Source organism: Columba livia, chromosome 6 (genome assembly GCF_036013475.1).
Source record: "Columba livia isolate bColLiv1 breed racing homer chromosome 6, bColLiv1.pat.W.v2, whole genome shotgun sequence".
In the NCBI taxonomy this organism is placed as follows: Eukaryota; Metazoa; Chordata; class Aves; order Columbiformes; family Columbidae; genus Columba; species Columba livia.
Window position 1 is genome coordinate 25,834,022 of NC_088607.1, and position 26,124 is coordinate 25,860,145.

Sequence of the window (26,124 nt, forward strand, 5' to 3'; positions counted from 1 at the left end):
GCCGTGCCCAGCCAGCTCTGTGTTCTCCCCGTCGGGAGGCAGGTGCGCTCAGCCTGTCCCACACGGAGAAGCTCTGTGTAAGAGCGCAGCTCTCGGTTATTTTTCCTGGGTGGACGTTGACCACTCTCAGTATAATGTGCCTTAGTAATGGTTTAAGTGACCGCATCCCAGTTGGCCTTGCAGTGGAAGAGCAGCTGTGGCGCAGGGATGTTTGGGGCTCTCAGACTTCCCCTTGCACCTGTGATCCTACCTGTGGTAGAGGAAAAAGTGCAGGTCAGTGTTAGAGGTGCCTGAAAATGCACCCTGGTATTGTGGGGCTTGGCTGTGCTATAGAGGAGACCTCAGTTCTTGAGTCTAGCGTCCCCCGCCCTGTGAGGTTCTGTCTGCAGTGACGCCTTGGGTAGCCTCGCTGGGGTTTGCAGTACAGCTCTGTATGTGTAGTAAGTTAACTCCACAGGAGAGGTTATGGAGTAGATGTGATCCATCACTGTGTGCTGGCCAGGACTTTGCAAGGGTAAACTTAATGAGAAAAAAGCAAAAGACATTTGTGGATAAAATAAAGAGGATAACATAAAATTGTCTAATACAAAACACGGTAAAATGATCGTACATAACCCTTCATGACTAGAAATACATGTTTAACAAACTGGTCCCAATAGGCTTATTAAAGATGAAATATTTATTACTATATGTTAATTACAGGATTTAAGCAGTACTTAAGTAATTTAAAGGGATTGGCTACATCTTGCTTTCAATGATTTTATGTGATTAAATCCTTCGTCATCAGTTGTTCTTTGTCCTAGAGCAGTTTGCACAAACATATCCTTAACTAAACTGTTTGCAATGTTTATTATGTTGTATAGGATGAATACTGGACAGTTTTCTTCATTAATTTCGTGGCCCAAGCAAAGTCAAATTCCATCAGAATTCACGTTTTTGCATGTGGACTGAAACACAGTAGCTTTTCAAGTCTAGAAAATATCTTATTTATAAAGTAAAAAGGTATATGTTACTCCGGGGATATTAGTTTCTGACACTAACAATCAGTTTGGAAGAAGGCTGTGTATACTATTTTTGGGATGCAATATATGAGAGAAATACATAAATATATATTTATGTATATATATATATATATATGAAGGATAGCCTGTAAGCCTTCTTCCTTCCTTAAGCAGCTCAAGATATCAAAAGATATCAAAATAACCATAGACTGAGAACCTTTACATCTTAAGTACTGTTTTGCGCCAGCATATTTTGCACAAAATTACTTTGAGGAAGATTTTTTTATCAGAACTTCAAACTACTGTTGACAAAACTCTGTCATCTTAGAGCTGATGAAGAACTGACGCTTTGTGTTTCTTTGGGACTCTTCATTGCAACAACCCGCTGCCTATTCAGAAGGAAAGATAAACAGAAATAAAGCAACGTAATCTCCAGTGATTCTAAATGATTCCTACTTACACTCTTAGATAATTAACTTCTCCTGTGATGTGCACATTTAATAGATACCTGGTCATATGTAACCATGTTTATTTAATATGCTCTGCAGTATTTATACCACAATACAGCCTTCTCATTATAAACCAGACATTTTAAAATTTATTTACACGCACACATTCTGAAGCTCTTGCTCAGAAAAAGCTCTATGGGCTTCAGGAAAATATATCTGAGTATGCACATCAGTATATGACTGTACATAAATAGCTTGTGCAGGGACTGTCAGAAAAAAAAAATCTAATATTTTTCCTTCTCTTCAGCATCACTGCTCTGATATTTATGTGCATTAAAAAATTAAAATCACACTTCATGTAGTATGTCCCTGTTTTTTTTTTTCTCAGACCTTTATATCACAGCCCTCAGACCCTTCATTAGACTTATCAGTAATATCATATTTTTTCGCAATGAGCATAATATTGCGCAGCTCATGAGCCCAATAGATTGATGCAGAACTTTGTGGTACCTGTCTCTGTAACAAGCCCAAAGAGAAGTAAAGCAGACATCTCTGTAGTGTACTCTGTTCCCCAGACTTCATCCACTAATTTGTGGATGTTTCAAATCAGTAATTTGTGATGTTTCTGGCTGTACTTGGAATGATGTTGGTGGATGCCTTCCTAGGTACATTTCCATATACACGTGCACATGAGCAGATATTTACGTGTGTGAATAACGCTTCTGTGCGGGTGCGGAACAGCCCTGTCTTTTTTTTTTTTAACTGCCTTACAAAATTGATCAAAACTGAAAGTTGTAGCAAGTAAATGTCCACATTTCAAATTCATCTTAAATTAGTAATGCATCTTGTCTCTCCCTTGAATGAGCCTCTACTGAGTTATGAGTCTTGTAAATATGTGCCTTGACAGAGCAGAAAAATCCTTCATGTATTCTCTTGGGCTCTTTTTCACTCATAACACGTGTGGCCATTGATAGGGAATGTTCTCAATATTTTAAACAAAAATTCTGTAAAATAACCAAAAGAAGTCCAGACAGTTTAAAGCAGCTGTTAAAAACAGAAGTATCATTGTTCCCTCTCTTTTAAGCTGTAAACAAAAAAGCATATTTAATGAAAGAATTTACTGGAATAAAGAATTTCCCTGCAGTAATTGTGGAGTGCCATACAGCTAGTTGCACAGCACTTTTATTGAGAACTGGAAAATGTTTTAGGGAATATAAGATCTCTGTGACTCAAAGCTGTTATCTCCGTGTCAGGTGAAGGGGATGGAGAAATGATTTCCTGCAGACCACAAAGCGAACCTGTCACAGACTTTCTCTTAAGATGTAAAAATGATGCATGGACGTTCTGAGTGCAGCCATGTTTAATACCATGGTACTGGATGGCCCATGCGCAAAATGAACGGGAAGAAAATTTATTTATAGAACCATGGATCTTTATTTTAAAAACACACCAACTATTAAAATAATTCAAGTAATGAAGTTTAAACTCTTTTCTGAGAAGTGTGCTGATAGCAGCTGTGCGTTGCTTTATTTTTCCAAGCACACGTTCAGAAGTGCACCCACGGGAAGCTGGTGGTTACCATCATATGGTCATTTTAAAACAAGCAAAACATGTCTGAGAATAAGTCTGATCTTGTCAACTCTTTGTATGGAGTGATTGCCTTCCCGTGCGTTGCGTCCATCTCCACAAAGGAGCTTATAGGCCTTTGCAGGTTTTTTTGGTCAGGTTGGCCACTGTAATAAGTGATGGTCAAAATTGTTAATGTTGAACAAATCGAGTAGGATTCAATTGTATTATGCATATTATTGTAAGCAGTAACTGTGCTTGTGCGAGTTTGATTATGTTTTGTAGAACCTTGTAGTAGTAGTTAAAGACAATGCCATAAATACCAGGACTACCAGGTGGTGCCATAAATAACAGGACTACCGGATGGTGTCATAGATAACAGGACTCCCGGATGGTGCCACAGATAATAGGACTCCCAGATGGTGTTACAGATAACAAAGCGCTCGGATGTTGCAACAGATAACAAAAGTTCCAGAGACGGAAATTCCCAGCACGTAAACGAACGTATAACGTATATAAGCACATACGAAAGGTTGATTTGGTGTGCCTGTTGGTGGAACTGAGCTTCCCCCGGTCACCCAGCGCTGTTTTGCCTAATTACCGCTTGCTAAATAAAATCGATTGATTGACTCAGAATCGATTGATTGGCTCTTATTTATAACAGCCACCATGAAAGCATACGTCTCTCCTAGCAATAGCTGTGCCACTCTTGCGAATATGCTACTTGAAAATTAAGTGGCTGCTGCCTTTAGTATGAGAATGTATGGGATAAACACCTATGGCTCCTGAATGGGGAAATGCCTTGGTGCAATGTAGGGCTTGTGCAACCACTGGCAGCGATGACTGAGAGCAAAATCCTCCTCTTTGCTGGGAGTGTACAGAGCACGTCGGTAATGCGTTGGGTAACGCCAGCTTGCTCCTTCTGAAATGCGCTCCTCATATGAGGAAGAAGCTTCAACTCTTAATATTGTTTGAAACAAAACACAAAAAAAAGCACCTAAATTAGGAGCCCAGAGATCCTACAAGTCTACAGTTAGTAGAGCTCTGAATGGCTCTGTGGACATGACTCTCTCCATGAGTTACAGAGGTAGCCCAGGGCAAGCCAGCTCCTAAACAAAGTGTTTATTGAAAGTGTCTGCGATTAAATGTGACAAACTCGGTCCTTGGAGTTGCATTCTGCAAGGGCAAGGGACTGCATGCCACACAACCATAGTGCTGTGCAGCCCGTGCTTGCTGCAGTTGTTTTCATGCGTTTCTTAATGTATCAAGTGTTGTTAATTTGTTCCTTGATAGCTAATGATTTTTTATTTTCCCTTCTCTTTTGAAGAAATGACTGGAAAATTTGACAGATTTTTCTTGAGCCATTTGCAAAACACAAGGAGACGTGTATGATAGAGCTTAATCATGTTGTAAGAGATTGTTACTCTAAAAGGCAAACTATTTTAGTTATATTGTGTTATTGTGCCATTAGTACTGTTTGACTGCCAACTGTGCAGCAGCAGGGCTCCAATCAATGAGAGACTTTGTGTGTTTTCCATTGCAAATAGTGCCAAGGACAGGAGGGAGAGAGGCTCTTAGCAGTACAGTTTTTTCGGTGATTAAAAATACTTGAGATCCATTTCAGTGATCAGAAATGTGTCTTAATGAGACAATTAGCCCAACCATAAAAGCTGCACAGCAATTTAGTTGGTGTTACTACTGGAATAATTTGCTGCTGCTGTTTTCTTCCTCCTGATTTGACTTTATCACAATAGTCTGGATGAAAGTCACTGTAGAGAGGACTTGCAGGCTAGGTTCAGTTTTCAAATGGCCATGATTATCTGTGCAGCACATAATCCCTGTAAAAATGTCGGAGACTTTGAAGAAAAAAGTGGTTATTTCACATATAAAAGAATTAAATGCCTTTGTCCAAGTGGCTACTGCAGTGCCTTCAAATATCCATCTGCCTGCTAGTGCCATGGCAACTAATCACAGGTGGTGTTTGGAGGACGGGTACCAAACTGAAAGGGCTACTTCAAATTTATTTTTCCCAAAAGCATAATAATGGGGCCTGAGATCTCTTTATGCATTCTAGCCAGCTGTGTTCAAAATGTCTGATGGAGCTATTTTTTTGTTATCTCACTGTCTTGTTAAAAATCTTCTCTCATCCGTCTCTGGTCTTTCCCAATTTGGTCATAACATTACTCCAAAGCAAAGTCAGAGCAGTTGTTCTCAGCCCACACTTGTCTTGAAGTTTGCTGCTTCTCTTTCAGGCCCGAAGCTTTGTATTCCTCAAAGCTTGTTGTATTTATTTCAGCTAAACAAGTTTATCTATTAAGGCTTAATATTTTCCTACAAAACTGCTGTCATTCTGACTCGGAGGTATGTCAGAAATGTCCTCAAGGTGATGTTACAGAGGGCACTGAACACAGTAACACTAAAACTTAAAAAAAAAACAACCAAACCTACTCACACTGGTGCATTCATCTGCCTGGAGTGTTTCATTGATGTTCATGGCATTCTGTGCTCAAGAGGTCTGCGGAATTTAGTCTTCTATTCGGGGAAGTAAATTCTGCCCAGGATTAACATTAGTTAAACTAACTTAGTCTAATTAATTTCTGTTTACCTAAGAGGCCAGTAAACGATTTACTGCCAGCGCGGAGTAGCATTTCTTGGTGCTCCCCTGACAAGTGCAGCAGGGTGGGTTTTTGGAAGCCCCTGCAGGCTGGAGCTGGGCTGTGGTAGGGCACAGCCTGCCCGGTACTTACGGGTCAGGATCATGCTGGAGTGGGAACCAACTCTTTGCTGTCTGTGGGAGCACCTGCTGCAGAACCGGCCTCTGTTGTCTGCGCCAAGCTTAATTGCATCCATTTTTCTCAACATGATTCAATCCAAATGTTTTAACTTTCTAATCTTGTTATGTCAGAGCTGTCAAAAGCAAAAATGTTTCAGTCTTCTAAAGGAACAATATAGTTTCTGCTTTGCTTGACCTTAGATATGAATATTTTTTTCTCACTAAAGAATATTGTTTTAATGCCTCTGTCATCTGTAGGTCATTGGAAAGGGGACTGTGTGTGTGCATAGTGATATTTTGACAGCCCTTCAGTGTTGGATCAGTATCACAGTGAGTATGGTTTTGTTATTTGTAACTGCAGTTATCTCCCTGTAGGTTACAGCTGACAGGAGATACCAAGTGCTGGAATTGGTTTGGGTTTGTGCTTGGCAGCCTGTCTGTCCTGCAGGCACACTAGAAGCTGCAGCTTTGCTGCCTGGTGCTTCTGAGCCTTGACAAATACTGTTTACTTGTTCACACTGCTCTGTTAGGGTGCAAAGACTTGCTGCTTCTTTCTTTTATAACCAATTATGGGCCAAACTGAAAACTGATCAGGGTACCAGCATGCTGGCATATGATTATTTGCAAGCTGCTGAATTTACCTGGGTCAGAAGTACTTGTAAAATGAAGTTGAGGTTGAGAGTGTATGTTGGCAAATCAGGGAGAAAAAAAAAGAAGCTTTAAACTCTAGTTACTGGGGGGAAAAAACAGAGAGGAAAAGGCAGCATTACTTTTGAGATACATAGAATATCAGTTCTAACATGCAGTTGGCTTTAATCTTGTCCTTATGGCTATGCCAACTTCTTTCTCTCTGTACCTTTGGGCTGTGCCTAATGATGCACAAGTGTTGTCTGGGATGTTTGTGGCCAAGAGCGGAAGGCACATCTGTATGAATATGTATGGATTGATCATCAGCTATTAAAGACTTTCATTCAAAGTCATCAGCTATTAATGACTTTGAAATTTGATGCAGGAAAATTTCTGAAGGTTGAAAGAATGCAAGATATCCAGGAGTTTCCTTATTCTTTTAATTACAATCAAATTATTAGAACTACATGCAAGCCACCTCTACACGAATTTGTAATATTCAGGGTGGTGACATACAACTGGTCCTGGAAAAGGCAGTACATTCTTATTTGGTTGGCACATGGGTATAACAAGATTGTCTAGAGCTTCTTTAAGAGGCATAGAAGTGTAAAGAACCAACTGTATCCTGACATTTGTAATACCTTTGTAATGTAAGCAAATTGCCTGACAGAAAACAAAGGTAAAAGAGGATGTCTCCTTGTAAATCAGTAGGCATTTAACACTGCTTTTCTGGCTTCTTCACAAAGTGGATCCAGCTTTCCATCACCTCCTAAAGGAGAAAAACATGACTCAGAAAGTATATGAGAGTAAATTTATCCTTATTTTACATTTCTACTCCTCCTAGCACCTACATTCCTTTGCATTCTGCCTCACAGTACTTGGGCCCAGCTTGGCTCTACCCTGGTCAGCTGTATAACCTGAGACTGGGTCAGCTTTGATCAGGAGCTGAAACGGAACAAAGAGTGAATGCAGCAGTGCAGGTGGTGCAGCAGACAGCACAATGGCCAGTACTTCACTGTCCAGCGTAGATCCTGGATTGGGCCAAAAAAGATGTATTCTGCTGGACGAAATTTCCAACTGGAACCTCCCAGTTCCTGACCCGTCTGCCTTCCTTGCAGGAAGGTGAAACCACCCAAGCTGTGGTGCCGGCAATACCATTATCCTTGGTCAGTTTTCTGCTTTTGCCCCCCAGCTTCCCTTCCCTGGCCCTAGAGAGGCTGTTGAACAGTGGGGAGGTGAGAAGCAGTGGCTTTCACCCTTTCTCTGGAAGCCACTTGCACAGGAGATGAGAAAGCTTGAGCCCTGAACTCCTCGTCTCACCTGTGGCAAAAAATGATTAAAAAAATGACTCTCTGCAAGGCACTGAAAGGGGTATTGTCTTTGCTTTGCTGGTTGAGGAGGGGAAGCCAAAAAACCCAAAGAAACAAAGGCCTATGCAAATAAATAATGTGCTATTTTGCAAGCAAAAGGATGTCACAATATCTCTGGACTGAAACCTAGTGGGTTTTCTTGTGCTTGTGTGCTGGTGCAAGTGGGAAGGCCCTGAGCAGAGCTCTCCCGAGCATGGCCTGAACTCCCAAACTAACCCCTCTTCCTGACTGTGCCCTTCGAACTGCCTCAAATACAGAGGAGTGCAGAGCTTTGAAGTGTTAATGTTGACAGAACCTGGGCTGTTTGTGCCTTAGCAAGTGCTCATTTCAACATGTAAGTGCTTTCAGCAAGAGACCGCAATGAATAAAACTTGGTACTTGCCACAATCCAGGTCATTGATGTTGCAGCGGAACACGGTCTCCCCGTTGACCACCAACTCCACAGAGTTCCAGTCTGGTATCTCTTCCATAACGAGCTGATGTCCGTCTGCCTGAAGGACAGCTGGAAAGGGCAAAGCAGTAGTGACCAGTCCTGTATTTGCTTGGTTTCCTTTGCACTCTATCCAAGTTTTAGCACTTCCAAGGACAAGGAGCAAATAACAGCATTAATGTAGTTAAGTGCTCTACAGAACTCCCTACAAATCCTATCAGCTTTAATCTCTGGCTTCACTGTTATTATATTAATGGATCTCCTTTGAATGGAGCCTCCACCCTCTGTCATTTCTAGTTCTAGTGTTAAAAGGCAAAAGAAATTCATTATGTATTTGTATTTGCTACTAACTGGCTCAGCAGCTGTAGGAAACACCATGTATTTATTTGTAAGTACCATGGAATAAGACTAAGTTCAAAATAAATCTCCAATAAATGTTAAGATGGTGCTATAGAACAGCTGGAACATAACGTGAACAACCTTGATAACCCAATTGTTCATTGATGCATAATTCATTTATTTTCTGCTGAAAGAGTAATTCCTCAGGACATTAAAGACCTGAGATTTTTGTGAAGCTGAGAATGAAAACAGAAGGGGCAAAATCCTCTCTTGATCCACATATTTGTTTAAATGAATTAGGTGTGGTCTGCTTTTATTATGGTATGTTGTATAGTGTTGTAAATTAATCAGAACTGGGGAAATAAGAGTTTCTGTAGGTTGAGGCCTGGTCGCTCTCAGAGCAAGTCAGGTACATTGCCATGATCCAGCAAACCCAGTCACAGAATCTGAACGAGTTGTCAGTAGCCTATATATTGCGTCAACTCGTGCTCTGAGTTTCCAGCATCAACTGAATACTGATTTGTCTGATATTATCATTCTTTGTTGTTGCATCCATGTGATCTAAAGGCTTTATAGTCACAAAATTTGGCTTATTTGAACACATTAGATCACATAATACTGCAGAGAGGCCACGTCAAGCCCTGCAGCAGTGCTGAGAGCAGCCCCCGCTTGGCTCCCCACCCGTGTCGGGGAGGGCTCTGCTCCCAAACACGTGGGGGTTCCTGCTGTCTGCATTGTCTTAACTGTTGGGAAATAATAGGGGAGTGGTAAGCAGCAAAAGTTACTTTGTACTCCCAAGTACTTTATGGCTAAATTTGAGCTTAAATCATTTTCATCTTTGATTTACGAGTTTACTTCAGACTGAAAAAAATCTGTGTTTTAATGAGGTTTGCGTAATTTGAAAATAAAAATATATACACGCTGTAACACAAGCTTATTTTAGCAACCACCAAAGCTGGGAGTGTGTGTGCTGCCCGAGGCACATCCGAGGACCAGCCCTCCTTTGTCACACGTATAACGCGAGTGCCAGAGCCCCGCTGCGAGCCGTGCGACACCGAGACCGCTCCGCACGGCGGCACCGCAGAGAAACCGCCGGAGAACGCGTCCTGCCCGCCTGCCTCCGCCCGCCGCCCCTCCCGGGGCAGGCAGGGCGCAGCTCCGCCTGCAGGGCAGCCGGGCGGGACGGGACCGCCTTCAGCCGCCCGCACTGCCGGTGTCCCTGGCGGAGCGGTCCGGGGCTCGGGGGTGCGACCGACCGACCGCGCTAGCCCCGCTCCCGCACCTCGCAGGCCCTGCAGGCGGGAGGCGCCGTTCAGCGGCAGCCCGCGCCTGTGGGCCGGCCCGTGCCGCACGGTCACCAGCGCGGCCCGCGGCATGGCGCGCGCGCCGCGGCCGTTGGCGGCCGTTGGGAGATATTGGGAGCCGTTGGGAGCCGTTGGCGGTGCCGTCCCGCCCCGCCCCTCGTGAGGGGCCACGGGGCGGGCGAGGGGGCTTGCGGGGCAGAAAAAGGAGACATGGTCTTTCCTCTGGTAGCTTTTATTTGCGGTGCGGAACTCCGTCCTTAGAGAAGCCAAAGTGATGGTACCAGCGTACACTTCAGGTCATATATATTAATGTAGGCAGGTAAATATATTTCAATAGAGCACAAAACATCACGGAAACAAACTGTACTATAAATACACATTTACATTTGCCATAAATCTATACTATCTTATAAAAATAAAGGTATCACTAAAATATTTTTATGTCTTCTGCAACTCATACACTGGAAGAAGTTGAGCGGTGTTGTTGCAACCTTGTCCTACTCAATTTCAGAGCGCACAGGGGCCTGGCAGCACTCGGGAGTGAGGCTGGTTCTCGCATCCTTGAAACGCCGCTGTTTTGAAGTCAAGTTTCTTTTGCTTTTATTCACTGTGAATATAGATATTCACAAAAATTGGCTTTTACATTTCTGCATCCCAGTACTGCGTGTATGTGGGTGTACAGCAATGGAGAGAGCAAAACAATTACCTCCTTAAAATTCTCTTGCAGGGGCTTTGTATGTCCCAGGTCCCACCAAGAGGTCTCGTTAAATCACTGCCACTTGTTACGTTAATGTAATTACACTTAGTCTGCCGATCAAGATTTTCTCCCTTTTTATAATGAACAATCTATTCCATAGTTTCCTAGTTGGAAACATTTTAAGAGCTTCTAATTTGATTTCCACAAGTGCATGTGCACAGATTGTGTATTTTTAAACTTCAGAAGAGAACTTCATTTGTATAATACAAATAATTTGAAATAAGTACCTCAGAAAACTACCTGTTTCCTGAAATGCTTAATAGATGCAGCTGCAGCATGGGCTCATACCACATAGGTGCAGGAGATTCTGTTAATTGAGAAGTATAGTCCCTTGTGAAGCTCTTACTGGCAAATCAGGAAGTTTGTATTGCCCTGTGCTGTGGATTTTATCTATCTGTAATTTAACCAGTGCCCTCCCATTTAAACACAGCTGAACTGACTTGGAAATTTCTTGAAGAAAGTCAGGTACTTTGCAGATGCTACTTTTAGTGTGGGTCACGGCTAAGGCTAAGCATGTAAGCAAATGCCTTCCTCTGGAGGGACTGGGGTTTTTTTGAGTATTCAGGCCAGATCGGTGAATATCTAAGATACAAGTATGTAATGGTCAGCAAAATCAATAGCAAGTGTGGGTGGTCACTGGTTTCTTCCTTGAGTTAAAATATGGTGTATTTTCCAGTGTTGGAGAATCCAAAACACCTGTTGTGGCAGCTGTAGACACAAAAGGGGTTCTTAATGATCAATTGGTATAAAATTTCAGGTGTGATTGTAATTTTTGCCTGAATTCTCAGTGATGGTGTATTGAGTACAGTGTCTGAGCTATTGTTAAAATTCTAGCCCAAAAAGTAAAATGAAAACACAGGTAACATTTGCAAATAAATATCAGTATCTATGGAACTAGGAATAAAAAATAAAATTACATTTTTCATTAGAAGAAAATTAATAAATAATTAACTAGTCACAGCATTTTTACATGCTTAAAACATGGTTATAATATTAAACTTACAGCTCTATGAAAAAAATCTTGAGACTGTAATGCTACACTTATGTTAAAAACACACAATGCCTTTGGTGACAAGAGAACAAAGCAAAATTGCTGAGAATGTTTCAAAGTGATTTTCATAATCATTATAGGAAAAAATTAAAGTAATTTTGAACAGGATATTCATTAATTGAACATTTGGTTTGACTAACAGTTTTCTTTGTTGGTGGTGGTGGGTTTTTGTTTGTTTGGTTTGGTTTTTTAACATTTTCACTTTGGAGCAGATTTTGTGCCATAATATTCTTTATATAATCTAAAATGAGATTTAATCTTTGGTTTGAACCATAGCTCATGGAGTAGTGAAATCTACATATTTTTAAATGAACACATTAACTTTTAAAAAATGAGCCCAGCTCTCAAGCACTGTAGATCAACATAGCTGATTTGCTTCAACATAGCTGACTTACTCCAATTGATTATCAGCCCCACTGTGCTTTCATATGTGGGGTTGTGGGGCCTTTATCCAGCAGACTGCTTAATTGCACATGTGCAGCTCCAAAGTGGCAGTAGAATAAGTGTAGACATATGTAACCTACTGAATCTGAATCTAGAATTCTTAGACAGAAATGTATCTGTGCTTCAAGTTTATTGTAATGAATCTGTTCTCCTGCTTTTAGGCTTGAGAGTGGTTAAGCGTGTGGTTGTTCAGTCCACAAAGGAGTGTCTCCACTTCTCCACAGGCAAGTAAGCAGTCCCTGGCCGGGCTTCTGAGTGTGCTCCGGATTGCCCAGCAAAGGATCTGCACTGGAGTGAGGAAGTAAGTGTCCTTAGTGAGTGGTATTCTAACAATGACGACTGAAAACCTCTAAGCAAGGCAACATATTTCAGCTTGAGAGAAGGTAACTGAAAATATTCCTTGGAAGAATTTGTAAGGAATGAAAGAAATGAGAAAACCTTCAGGATAACACTTAGAATATGGGAATGACCAGATACCTTATTACTTTCCTTACCGAATTTACTGTATACTGCAGAATATGATACTCTACATCTACTATTAAAAATATAAACTATAAATCCCTCCTAAGTGGGATGATGCAAAGCTGATATAAGTACTAGTACTCTTAAACTGGTATTTATATCTCTAGCTTGAAGACTGTTATATTGCAAGTTTGCCTCTTTGTTCTAGTTATTTATTGCTCTTCAATATTGTGTGGTTGCACATGCTCTCCTGCTAGTCACAGTAACTAAATTCATTCCTGTGCTAGCAAAAAACGTCTTAAGTAGGACTGAACTGCATTTGTGCTTTGCCTCTCTGTCGAACTGGGTTTTGCTCACTGATAGAAAGAAATAATTAAGTCAATTTATTACGGACAAATTTCTCCCCATTCTCAGTGATGGATCTTTTCTCCAATATGCTGCTTTCAGAATGGGACTGTGCTTGAGGCCAGTGCAAACCAGAATAAAGGCTAAATAATTTCTGCAGTTTTTTTGAATTGGAGGAACATGCAAACATTGCTGCGATCTTCTTAAACTCTATTTGTGGAAATACACAGCAGCAACTCTTAAAAATAATCTGCTTTTCTCATGTTGGAAATAGTATGGTGTTATTAAATACTTTTCATGCAAATGTTCAAGATGTAATGGCATCAGACTATTATTCACAATATTATACTCAGCATTCCCAATGGGGAAGTTGCTGTGGTGGTGTTGTGGTCTTTTTCTTTTTGTTTTTCTTTTTTCTACATGCAAATCTTGCAGGAATAGATGTGATTATTTTGGAACTACTTGCAGGGGATATTAATTAGTTGGTGTGCCTTAGTATTTAATTTACGTCATACAAATTTACTCAGTTTTTTAGATGGTGAAATGGTCTAAGTTGATTATGGGTAGAGATGGTAGTACAACACACACTTGTACTGTTTCCTCCTTCATTTCGGCCAGTAAGACCAAGCCTTTTTTGCTGACTCTCAGGCAAGAAATGGTGGATTTAGTACTTACAAGGTTTTAGATGTTGGCAACAATGTAAAACAAATGACATTTTGGTTCTACACTAATATATTACCAGTACTATCTTGCCTTTGGACAACTATGTCATTGTTTCTTCATAAGGTGGATCCAGGAGAATAATTCCCACAGCCTCTCAGCATTTGTGGTCACCCTGCAGCTGTGTGGCTGCTTCTTTTTTAGCAAGTGGTTTTCCCATAGTAGAGTTGCATTTGCTACACAGATCTTTCATTTCTAGGAGACTTTCTTCCACAGCTTTTGCAAACATGTCTGAGGAGGTTTCCTTACAGTCTTTAAAGCTTGAGATGCAGAATAATATATGCTCTGGCTGAGGGTTATAACATGCCCCATAACCATTGGGTACCACAGGCCCGTAGCAGCAGAACATTTCCATAGTAGTTGGAACCTGGTTGTATGGAGAAGGTAAGAAATTATCTTGGATTAATCAGGGCACCTGAAATCAGCTGGTCAGGATTAAGGAAAAAGATAAACAAATTATACAAATGCTGGAAATGTGTAGATCATTGCTTTTGTCAGACGTCCAGACCTGGAGCTGACACTTGAAAGTTAAAAGCCAATCTCAGTATAGAATTTGGTTGCTCTGTTTGTTTGCCAGCATTTGAAAACTGGTATCATTTGAAGTGGATATACTGCATTTCTTTGCCCACTTTATAAAAGCCTTTAACAGCTATAAGCTTTGTTTTCATAGATACGAAATTTTCAAAGCTGTATATAATTCTGACATGTAAAATTGTAATACACAAAACTTCTCTAAGGTTTCTAATTAATTAAGGTTATCTTAAGGTTATGTTAAATTTGTAATGTGAAGGCTGTAATCAATTATAGGAAATAGTATGGTCCATTTCTAATAATCATAATTGTGATGCTGTATAAAATAATATTTTAATGCATCTGGGTGCTATTTTTCTATTACACATAGTTTAATCATGGCATAACACAGGAGTGAAACACTTTCTACTGAAGAAAATGAAAGATGTGTTAGAAATCTATACGTTTCAGACTTTGTGTACATGTGCCTTCACAAATGACACTTGGCTTTTTAATGGTGTAGAACAAGCCATTAGTCCTGCTAATAGAGCCATAGAATTGTCAGATAAATTTGCTGTGCAACAGCCGAAGGCCATAAAGCTATTCAGAAGTACTCTTTGCTCATAGATAGTTTCTTGGAGAATTTATGTAGTAGTGTGCTGGCTACATTCACTCATGTCTGAAAGCATACAAGCATTATGACAAGATCAAATTACTTGTTAAAGTCTTGTGCTGTAGCGTGATATTATAGGTCTCTTTTGTTGCATAGTTCCAATCTGTCCAGTTAGGTTAGTGTTTCAGTAAATGAATTCCTACATAGATTTCTTCTTTCATTAGGACTTCTACGATATGCGATTAAACATTTAATTTTTAGGTTGTATGCTATAAAGATGTTTCCTTATTCAGAACATTAAATGTAGGAAATGTTGACTCTTAGAGTATCTTAGTGTAGTTGCAAATGATGATAAATCTGAAAATGTCTAAAATGGCTGTAAATCCAAGATGCATGCCTGCAGAGGCTGCAGTCTTACACGGAATAACTGAAGGCTCTTCAAGATTTCAAACACAGCTATCTTTAAGAGAAAAATTTCCTCATGGCTCTTGGCTTTTGTTTCTCAGAGTGGGCAGCCTGTCTGGTTTGTGGCTGTACTGTCACTGGAGTGAAGAATTCCCACTAGAGCTGTCACCTTAGGGAAGGAGGAGAAGAAAGGGAACAGGAAGACATGTAGTTTGGAAAACAAGGAAAGACTGAGCCCTCATACAAATTTGACTGAGTTTCTGTGCATTTCCAGAATTTGCAGGAAGGGCTTTGGGATGTTGCAAGGGAAGTGGTAACTTCAGTCATTACTTATGATGCTGATTTTGAAAAATGAATCAAAACTGGATCAAAAATCTGGAGAGTTTTGCAGATTTCTTGATGGTATCAACTTTGCTTTTTTTGCCCTTTTGTTTTTATACATTGTTTTCACTGTGTGCTACAAGGTCTGGCAGAACACGAATTAACTTTCGCTTAGCAAGACCGGAGAATAGGAGAAGCTCACCTGGCTAGTTGACAGGATGAATCGATTGCTGGTCAAATACGTCTCATCTGTAAATATCTCTGGTAGTTCCTTGAAGCGTTCCCGTGCCACCTCTCTGAGCCCTAGCAGATGATTGTCTATTGCCATTCCAGTAATAGCCTGTGTTTGATGTAAGACACCAGCATTTAATTGAGTATGGAGACTTTTTCTTGGCTGTTACTGACTTGCTTTCTGATCAGAGTTAATGAACTTGGTTTGACTGATGTAATGCCTATAGTGTTCAGATAGTACTCTGAGTATGTACTTTGCTGATGATCAGTAACTAGAAATTCATATAGTGCTCTGAAGATGTAAAATTTAGGAAGGAGGTGGTCTTGAGATGTATTATGCGCTGATGTTACCTGGTGTTCTGAGTGTTCATTGTGTCTCAGATCTCAATATCATGGGCTGGGCATGCAAAACTGCTGAGGGGAACATGAGACACCAAAAATTTCTAACTGTGTTTTGGAACTTCCTATGTGTCACTTGGATTATATTTCAAGATAAGAGACCTAGAACAGTCTACTTGCCATCCTGCTTGCCCGTGCCTCTGCTCATCATCATCCCCAGCTGAGAACCAGCCATGCTGCCCCCAATGTCCCAATTTCCTCTCTTGTCTATGGTTACAGGCAAGGTGATTGGCAGCAGGTGCAGGGGCTGAATGTTAGCAGCAGGGACATGCTGCTGACGAACTCACAAGAACTACTTCTAAGCCTGCAGGAAGTCTTTCTGCTATGAGCTTGCTGTGCTTGAGTCTCTCTGCTCTATCCAGTGACCCAATGCTGTAGACTTCAGGAATGTAGTAGCTTTAAGATCTTTGCCTTGCTAGCAAATGTGATTGAAGATGGCTAACAGGACTGAAGTCAGTAGTGGGAGATGGGCAGACAGGGTAGTTACAGAGTTTTATTTATTTAAGAAACCAAATCAAAGTTTTGGCATCTGAAGAACAGCACTGAGCTGTTCCAGCCAGCCAGGAATTGCCTCAAATTAAAATGTGCATTTAAAATCCTGCAGTCTAGGTTTATTCTAGCTGGTGAGAGCATTGATTATGAGGACTGAACTGTAGATCATCCCTGCTAACAGGCTGAAGTTGTGTAGCAGGGGAATGCTGAACAGGCGACATTATACTACACTGAGAGCAGAACTGATATCCTTATGGCACAGGCCCCTTTATAATGAGGGAAACAAGCAATCTGAGAGATGGCAGAATTTTAAAAAGAACACAAGCTTATTTTCCTCTAAAAGGGAGATTTTTTTTTTTTTTAAGGCACAAATTTGCTTTTCCTATTAAGAAGATAATAATTTCAATCACTAATAAGTGCCTGAAGCAGGGGGCTGGGAGGGCATAATCTTGTTCGGCTTATTAAGGAGTAGGCACCCATTGGTAAAGGGGCTATTTGTTCATCAGCCTAGACAGAGGACGGCTGCTTGCAAAAAAGTAGCATACATCAGTGCAGTGTTTACGTTGTTTTTCCCATAGAGGGAACCTGACTTGATAATCAAAGGAAATATTTTGCTATCACACAAGATTTATAAGGCTGTTAGCAATGACATTTTTGCAACATAGATCAATGTCATGTCTGAAGAGAGGCCGAGACAGGCTAACGAAATAAACTGTGAGTCAATGCATAGGAAAAAACTGTGCTAAATTGAATTTTAGAGCTCCACATTTAAGATAGCAATGTTACTAGTAAGCCCTAACAAGGGGAAATAAAATCATTAAATTGCTTTTTGTTTTATGAAGTAGATTTTTTTGTTTTTCTTAGGAGCCGTTACATTTCAGTCTGTTACACATGATTTAGTCAAATGATGTAAGTCTTGCCTAAAGTTTAAAGGCACAAGAATTCCATCCTGCTATTCTGAGAAAGAAAGGGAGGTTTGGTGAGTAGAAATACCTGGTGACCTTTTTAAATTTAAAGAGAAATTAGTTTTCCAGTGGTGATTTTAATATTTTCCCATGAGCTATGCTGGAGGCTGAATTTTTAACCATTCCTGGAACCGAAATGACTTGGAGGGGGGATTTTCTGGATTTTTTTTTTTTTTTTTTAAGAGATGCACAGAAATTCCATTGATTGTGACCTAGCAGATCTACAGTAAGTTGTGTTCATTGTGAGACTACCCTGAGATAGTTCAGGTTCAGTTGCCTGGAAGTAAGACTTGCCTCAGCTTTACAGATGACATGGAGTCTTGGCTTCTAAGATGCAGGTTCCCAGCATGACACTTGAAACACAAAACTGTTTTTCTTCCCTGCTTCTTTGGTTTTGCAGTCATAGGAACAAATCTGCCTCAAAGGAACGCTTCACCTCTCCAGTGCTCTGAGTATACCTCTGAACCCACTTCTGGAAGTGAATGATTTCTTGAATATTATGAGTATTTAAACAGTAATCAGCAATGTGTGTTTGTTAGGCAATGAATGGTCTGAGGCAAAACCATAGGTAGGTAGCAAATTCACTTAACATAGCTGGTTATTAACATTTATTAATTTCATGAGTGGTTTGACAAAGTTGCTTGTAGAGTAAGTCTGTGCTTTGTCTTGGCACAGTGGGATGTAGAGCATTACCCAGGCTGGATTGTCTCATTTTTAATAAATAGAAAATGAGCTGTATTTGATACTAAACTGATTTCTTCACTGAAGGGCATCTCTTCCTTTTATTCGACACTACATCCAGATCTTTAAAAGCAAACTTACTATAATCAGTCTGTCATTGTTAATGACCTTTATTAGAAATGGCACTTTGCAATACCAGAATACACTTTCCAGAGTACCAGTCTGTCTGAGGATCAGGTCCCAGGTGGGGGCCTCTCTCCTCTAGGGAAGAGAAATGTAAGAAAATGCATAAATGGTTTGTTTTAGGGAAAAGCAAAAACCTCCTGATGTGTTACAGCCGCCTTGAGCTTATCTGTAACATTATAGTTTATGAGTCTAAATACCTGTAAATTTGGGGATCTAGATTTTGCAGCTGGAGTTTTATTTCTCATGCATGTTATGCAGAAGTTGGTTGCTTTTAGGCCTTGCTTACTTCTGATCCTGATAAGGCTCTCAGCTGCCCACTTGCCATACCCCATTAGAATACCCCATTGCCACTTTTCTTGGCTGTCTTCATGGCTAGCATTTCATGTTGATCACAGAGTACACAGAATAAAGGCTTATTTCATCTGGCTACTGTTCTCCCTTGCAAACCTTTCAATATTTATTAAATTTTGCTTGCAAGCTCTTTAAGATGGAGGCCCTTTTTGAATTGTTAATTTGTACAACACCAAGCTTAGTGAAATCCTAATTTGTGGCCAGGAGTCCTAATTATGACACAGATACGAATTATAAATGTTTCACAGGTGCATATTCCCTGTGAATATGTTGAACATAGAGTGTCATATTCTATGACAGTCCTAGATAAAAGAGCTAATGCCCAAGAGTGATGGTCTTACCACTGATGTCTAATGCACAATTTTGTTACCTTGCTTTCCAGGAAGTATTTTTTAGGTGAGATTAATTGAATATGGCTGTTTGGAGGGTGTTTGGGTCATTAGAAGTTTTTGTAAGTGTGACAAAACAGGTACTTTCCTATTTAGAGATGCCTGTGTTTTCTGGTGCTTGAATAGTTAATGATTATATGTTTGTACTTTTCTTGAAAAGATTAACTAGTCCTTATTAAGACAAAGCAATGTTTTACTTACCAGAATAGTGTAATTAGTCTGAGCAGTAATTGCATCCTTAAATCTCTGCATCTTCTCAAAATCCTGTTGAGGGAATCAAAATATATCAATTATTGAATAAACTCTCAAAAAAATAGCATCTTCCATCAATTAACTGGCAGCCAAACAGCAAGCACTCTCAAATGTCCTTTGCTTCTGGTTCAGGTGTAAGTATTCTTTATAATGAAAAGCCATAGGGATTCAATGTCCTGATCAACAATGGTGCCTGGTTGTGCAAGGGCTGAGCAGGTTTATTGGTGGTGGTTTGTTTGAAGTCAAGGAAGGGCTTGCAGTTCCTTTCATGGATTCTTTCAATGGATTTTGGGGGTGTAGATTATTACGAACTGAATCACTCAATTTGAAGCAGGGAAAATAATTGCCTAGTGTATTTCAGTGTTTTCAGAACAGCCAGGCAGTATATCTTCTCCAGAATGGTTTATCTAGGCAACGACAGTGATACTAATGAAAGCCATTACTGATATTTTACTAGCTGGTCAAAAAATTACTCCCCTGTGTGAAGGGGCGTCTAGAATTTTCCAAGGCTCCTATACTCTCCACAGATGCCTCACATTTCAGATAACAAGCAAGCTAGTAAATTTTGATTCTTGTCAAATGCCAGCCTTTTATATTAAGGGAATGATCCTAAGAAGTGCTGCCCTGCTGTACATCAAGTCTGACACTGCAACTTTGGGAGACACTGAAACAGACAGAAATTACTGTGTCTCCAGATAAGCAGGGAACCTTCAGCTCCTATGGACGATGAATGAGCTTTTGAACAAAGAACTCATTTTAGAAGCAATCAAAGACCACCGTCAGGGACCTTCAAGGGACAGAGTTGGATATTTGTTCATAGGGCTAGAGCTAGGCCCTACTTTCATTGTATGGATTAAATTACCAAATGTGGTCTTTAAATATGATTAATTTACAGCTATTCAAGCAATCCCTGTAGTGTCAGTTGCTGCTTCTTTTACAGAAAGTGTCTAATGCATGAGATATTTCTCCTGCTAGAGAATCAATCCCACTCGATCAGTCTTTGGTGACTCTTCAAGCTGTCATTTGAAGATCATTTTTATTAGCACCAGATAGAAAATTGGTTTTAATTTTATTTGAATTAATGGCTATTAACAAACAATATTTTGGGGAGTTCAAGGCTACGTAAACCAAGTGATACACCTCTTTGTTCAAAAAATAGAATTGACTGCTTTGCATCCAGAGGCAACTCATCCTCTGGGTCTAAAGAAATCACCTTGGAACAGTGTTAAGTGAATTTTGTTTCTAATGATTCTATGATAATAATATATATAGCTTTGAACTGAAAGATAAAGATTTTCACATCAAAAATACAGATTTCTGAAAGTTTGTGGGAAAGAAGAGTCACAGATCAGTTTAGATGTCCTTTGCATCTCTCAGAGAACAAGAAGCCAGGAAAACTATCAGTGCATTGGTTTGCATTATGATTGCAGGTTTTTTAGGGGGAATTAAACCATTATTCTTCCTATTTGGTACTGCCAAGGCATGCAATATAAAGATTTGGGGGCTGAGTCTGAGCTCGCTCTAGACATATTCTTCTGCTTGCTTGTGTGAAGCAATACAGTTTAGGATGCTTTGGAAGGTAGGCACAATCTCAGATTTGGGTGGTAAAACAGTGAGCTGGGTAAAACTGGGAGAGCTGTAGAAGGCAGTAAGTGTTGGAATAAGGAAGGTAGGAAGAGATTGTTGAAAGGAACAAAAAGGATCTGGCAAAACAATGTGCTAGGAGCAGGCTGGCTCCTCCTAGGAGTACAGTCAGCCTGCAGCAGTGTGTGTTGGGGCTGGGAGTATGCTGAGCACCCAAGTGTGGAGGGGAAGGTGTGCAGATGACAGCAGCTTCTAATGAAACATGATGAACAATGAATAATGAAATAATGAAACCATGTTGTCAGTCAGGACACTGCTAGCAAACAACAGGCTCTTCCTGTCTACTCTATGCTAGTCACTATTATGTGTAATAGTATGGTCATAATCTGCCTTGAATTGCCCACTCAGCATAGAAATTACTTCAGGTTTGCTTTAAGTTGTCATTTTAACATGCAACTTATTTGAGTCTTGTTCATCATGAGCTAAGTTCTGTGCATGGTAACCTTAAGGAGGCTGAAGAAGCAGTGGAGGAACAGAGCACTCCTCTGGGCAAATTCTCCTCATCCTCTGGGACATTAGAGTTTGGTTTACAATATTTCATTAATTTACACTTAATCTACAGCCCAGCAATACTTCTAGCAATGCTATGCTAAAGAACAGCTATCTGGGCTGTTGCCACTGAAGTGGGCTAACTGCAAAATAATCTATATTACGGCAGCATTTTGCATCTAAACAGCCACCTGGATATTCCCTGTGCAGCAGCGAAGTGCAGTGGGTGGAAGTGTGGCACACAGAGAGATGTTGAGGGAGACTCTCCAGGGATGGTGGGCAGGACAGTACACAAAGCTGTTTGTGCAGCTATAGTCTCAGCTCTCTCAGCTGTACAGTACTCATGCTTCTGGCAAACAGATGGTGGTGTCTCAAAGAAAGGCAATTCAATTTTTTCTTTTTGCAGGATAATGTCAGGACAGTTTGGAGAGTTGTTTTATTAGTTTGATGAAGTATTTTTATCATGAAAGTTCAGCCCCCTTGAGGATCCTATTAAACTAAATCTGTTCAGTAAAAACATACCGTTAAAACCAAAAAGATCAGCCAGAACATATCCACCTTATCCAGAAGTCAAAGCATGTGAATTATATCACTTCACACATTGCAGTCTGCAGCAGAGCTATCCACTGGAGGGGACCTGCTGGGCCATTTCCCTGGTGTGGCAGTATTAATATAATGCTCCTGAACTTTGCATGCTCAGCTTAGATCTCACCGGGGAGCAGAATTTGGATCTGATGATAGCTTATTTAAAAGACAGTACTAAGTCTAAAATCAGATGTTTTATTTCTTATAATGACTTGTTTAGGCACCTCTGAATCTTTTGGATGCTTAAACAAAAATAAGGAAATATTTCTATTTACCTTAATGATTGATTTGCACAAAAAGCAAAATCCTGTAAGGCTTGCTACCCTGCCCTGTGCATTTATGCTCTTGGTTAACAGTTAAAAAGTGAGACATTTGGGATCATGAATGGTTAGTGTTTTGCCAAAGGAGGCAGAGGGAGCCAGACAACATACCGATAGAACTGTCTTGTCATCAGTCATTGCTTTCACAAAAGCAAATGCTTCTGAGGTAGCAGACCTAATATTGTCAACTCTGCCCTCATCAAATCTGCGTATGGAAGCACTTTCGTAGGTAGGCACAAGTCTCTTGTGGCATCTGAGAGAATGAAGTAGGAAAAACAAAGAATAATTATTTTCAAGGAGTCAGAAAGACTAAAAGAAATATAGGCTCGGTACCTTTTATTGTTACAGCTACAATTTTATTTTTTGCATAGTATTCATCTTAATGTTGATAGAATTCTATAAGAAACTTAAAAAAGATAGATGCTCGCTCCTTTCTAATATGAAGAGCTGCATACAGCTGCATACATTTTAGTTATGCATTGCCAGTAAAAAATGGCTTGCTGTATAAAAAAAAGGCTAGTAAAACTGAAATTTACTGAAAGATCTCAGGGAATGTTTTATTTGTACTGCATCATAAAATAATTGTGTAATTAATCATTTACTTATGGGCTTGAAATATGTTTTATTTAAAACAAGAAAAAATACACTCTGTGTGTGAATGAAAAATATAAAACTGAAAGAGGAAAAGGGTGCTATTTGAGATTGTGAACTGGAATGAAAACCCACATAGCAAATAGACCTGCATGTGAAAACTATTCTTTAATTTGCTTCCAGATATATAGCTACCATTCCTCACTTCAGGAGACCTGCTGTGCCTTCCAGTTGAAGCAAGGGTCTCAGAACATAACTGTTCCCTAAGGTTTTGTTGCATACATGGGATTTATATAATGGCTGGCATCCAGATTAAAGTCTTGGACCAGGTCATTGTTGCATTTTGGTTAATGGAATATGCAAAATGGATGTTTAATAGATGTCAATGGAGTACACAAAATGTGTTAGGCATTTACCTGGTTTTGACCAGTTAAATACCACTTCAGGATTTAATCTGACGTGGTAAAGAATTATTCATCTAATATGCTGTTCTGCAGGAAACCATGAAACTGATCTCTAGCCTGGTGCATTAGCTGTTCTGGCAATGTAGAAAGAAGCTTTTGACTTTGATAATACCATGGAAATTAGAGTACATTATCAAATCTCGGGATGCCTGTGAAAAAGGAAGCAACAGTAGTCACTGTCCTGTGTAGGGACTCTGTTCAGTTATGCAGCTGTAGTATTTTTCCCTGTGAATACTTTTCACCTTGCTGGGCAGGGGATGCATATGTGGTGAGCTATGGGTTGTTACCACTTTTCCTCCCAAGATACCCGCAATGGCAAGGGAATGTTTCTGTCCTAGAGACCTGGACTCCCTAGCTTCTGCTGCTGTGGGTGGCAGTGTTGTCTGTTTCTCCCTACCACATTCCCTCACCCTCTTCTCTGTGCCAAGTGCAGGGACAACTGTGGGGAGGATACTGGCTGGGAATGACGTGTGTGGGACACAGGGATAGGAAGGTAGAGAAGCAGTGGAAAAGGGAGTGAAGGAAAGGAGTAGTCTGTCTCAGAACCAGCTGACAATTTCTGTCTTTCCTGACCTACAGATGTTAGGCAAGATCACTAATTTCCATGCAGGAGGCAGTTGTTTGGGTGCTGAAGAAAAAATTGGACCCTCTGTATAAAAAACAAATTGTGAATCTCCTCTTGTGCTACCTTGTGCCTATGATTTGAATTAGCCTTACCTGTAAAATGCCAGCTGAAGTGCTACTTGAATGTAGGCATCTGGGCTAATCTTTTGTTTCTTAATAAATTCCTTTCCATAGTTCTCAAACTTGTAGGCAATAAAGTCCAGATTTTTTACTATGCTGCAAAGCAAGCAGAGGCAGTTACTGCGGGTGGGAGATCCAAGAATCTCATGTTCCATTTCCATATGCAAATAAACCCCAGAGATCATTTCCTGCCTGTACCCACCCAGGGGTGAGTGGGTTCCTGCTCTGCAGACAGTCCTGGCCTTTGGTAACTTGTTCCTAGTCAGCAGCTTTTATTCATATAGGTTGTAGACTGGGCTTTTTATCTGCAGCCTTAACATGAGATGTGAAACTCAGGTCATTCTGTTCATTTGAGTAAAACACCTTGTAAAAAAAAAAGCCCAACAAACTAGCGTTTCCACTCCCGAAGTCTAAGCTAGGGGCTAATTTGTTCTTGATAAGTTTCTGTGAGATTTATTAGTGTGAGAAATGAGTGGATTTAAAACCTGAAGAATGCTGTAAGCTCCTTGCAAGTTTTAATTTAGAGGACTGGTACCGTTATTTAAAACCAAAAAGGAATTACTCTGCATCCTGAATGTTTTCATACTCTCATGTATGCTTCTAACCATGCTGAGGTCTTATCTAATGCAATCACACTGGACATGTCTACAGCTGATCATGCAGACAATGTGCAAATTCTCTATAGATACATCACAGACCTGAGTGTTGAAATGAAATAATTTGAAAAAAGAAATCTCTCATTGCCATCCCCACCCCAAGGGTCATGCAAATCTTTTGCAGTATGGGTACACAGTCAGAAGAACTAACCTTTGTAGGAGTAACATGGTTGTAAACAAATTATATTCCTGAATTCAAATTGTTTATTCAAACCAGTTGTGTTCTTCTGTCCCATATATGTATCCCTATTGCCCTGGCTTTGGCTTTAGTCAGGTCAAACCCATAAAGTGCATCCACAAAAACGGAGGGCCTGCAATGTTTGCATCCCATGCAATTAGGATTCTGCTCTTTTTCCGGTGGTCTTTAACTGTCCTAATATTTACATGGAAGGAAAACAATACTAATGCAATTTTTGAATACAGTAATGTACCTCCAGCCCATATGAGTGCCACCGTGCAAAGAGACGCTAGGTATGTCCAATTTGGGAAGAGGAGGAGGAGCAGAAGGGCAGGGAAAGCCCTCTAGGAGGAAACCCCTGCTTGCACTAAGTTCTGGGTAGCTTCCAGCTTGCAGTCAATTGTTGAGAAAAATGAGGCATCTGTTCTACCTTTGGAGTTTTTCTGCTGATGATGCCAAATGTGCCTGAATTTCAGGGGAACATTTCCATCTTAGTCTCCGTGGAGCAGGAAGCTCGCTCACTGAATCAGCTCTGACTAATTTCTTGGAGCTTTCTTTCCTGTTAGTATGTAAGAGAAAAGCCATTAAGGTTACAGGAATAAACTATTTGTTAAACAATGCTTCTTTAGCAGGTAAACGGCTGGTTTTCAAAAGCTGTATGGGTCTTAGTTGCTCTGTGCACTGGGGGAAATTTGCCACTGGCAGAGGAATCCTGAGGGCCAGAGTGGGTACAATAGCTGTACTGAAAGCCGACTCACATGTGCTTGAGCAAGTGTTCAGTGCATTGCACCAGTACGATGCCATCAAAAGGGGAATGTTCACACACAGTACCGCAGACTCCATCTCTTCCTACCACAAACTAAGCAAAGAAAAGAACAAGTGCAAGACATATAGTGAATAAATCAAGTTAGCCATGATGGCAACCTAACAATAGAGGTGGTTGTTCTCCTGTGGTTTTCTTACTGCCCACATCAGGAACTTCCTTGACTGACCTATCAGTGGGAGACTTTCTTCTCTTAT

General features: G+C 40.4%; 2 protein-coding genes across 2 annotated transcripts in view; both read right to left on the reverse strand.

Annotated features, from left to right (window-relative positions):
- Positions 1–6,902: 6,902 nt before the first annotated feature.
- C6H10orf53 (chromosome 6 C10orf53 homolog) lies at positions 6,903–9,964 on the reverse strand. Its single transcript, XM_065067635.1, has 3 exons — positions 9,838–9,964; positions 8,169–8,288; positions 6,903–7,185 (listed from the first exon to the last, which is right to left on the reverse strand). Exons 1-3 carry the CDS (start codon positions 9,929–9,931, stop codon positions 7,121–7,123), a joined length of 279 nt encoding a protein of 92 aa, XP_064923707.1. The 5' UTR covers positions 9,932–9,964; the 3' UTR covers positions 6,903–7,120.
- Positions 9,965–11,481: 1,517 nt separating this feature from the next.
- Positions 11,482–26,124, reverse strand: part of CHAT (choline O-acetyltransferase) — a 34,115-nt gene continuing 19,472 nt past the window's right edge. Inside the window, exons 9-15 of the mRNA XM_065067634.1 lie at positions 25,863–25,963; positions 25,535–25,663; positions 24,244–24,366; positions 22,583–22,724; positions 19,383–19,445; positions 15,690–15,827; positions 11,482–14,005 (exon numbers count right to left, since the gene is read on the reverse strand). Coding sequence (XP_064923706.1) covers positions 13,736–14,005; positions 15,690–15,827; positions 19,383–19,445; positions 22,583–22,724; positions 24,244–24,366; positions 25,535–25,663; positions 25,863–25,963 — 966 coding nt within the window. The 3' untranslated portion in view covers positions 11,482–13,735. The remainder of the gene's footprint in view (positions 14,006–15,689; positions 15,828–19,382; positions 19,446–22,582; positions 22,725–24,243; positions 24,367–25,534; positions 25,664–25,862; positions 25,964–26,124) is intronic.

Bases quoted from the DNA above. Each gene is read 5' to 3' on its own strand.
- C6H10orf53 (XM_065067635.1), bottom strand. From the start codon at position 9,931: ATGCCGCGGGCCGCGCTGGTGACCGTGCGGCACGGGCCGGCCCACAGG. The intron at 8,289-9,837 runs GTGCGGGAGCGG...TGCCCTTTCCAG, and splicing joins CCGCCTGCAGGGCCTGCGAG to CTGTCCTTCAGGCAGACGGA. The intron at 7,186-8,168 runs GCAAGTACCAAG...TTTCTCCTTTAG, and splicing joins CATCAATGACCTGGATTGTG to GAGGTGATGGAAAGCTGGAT.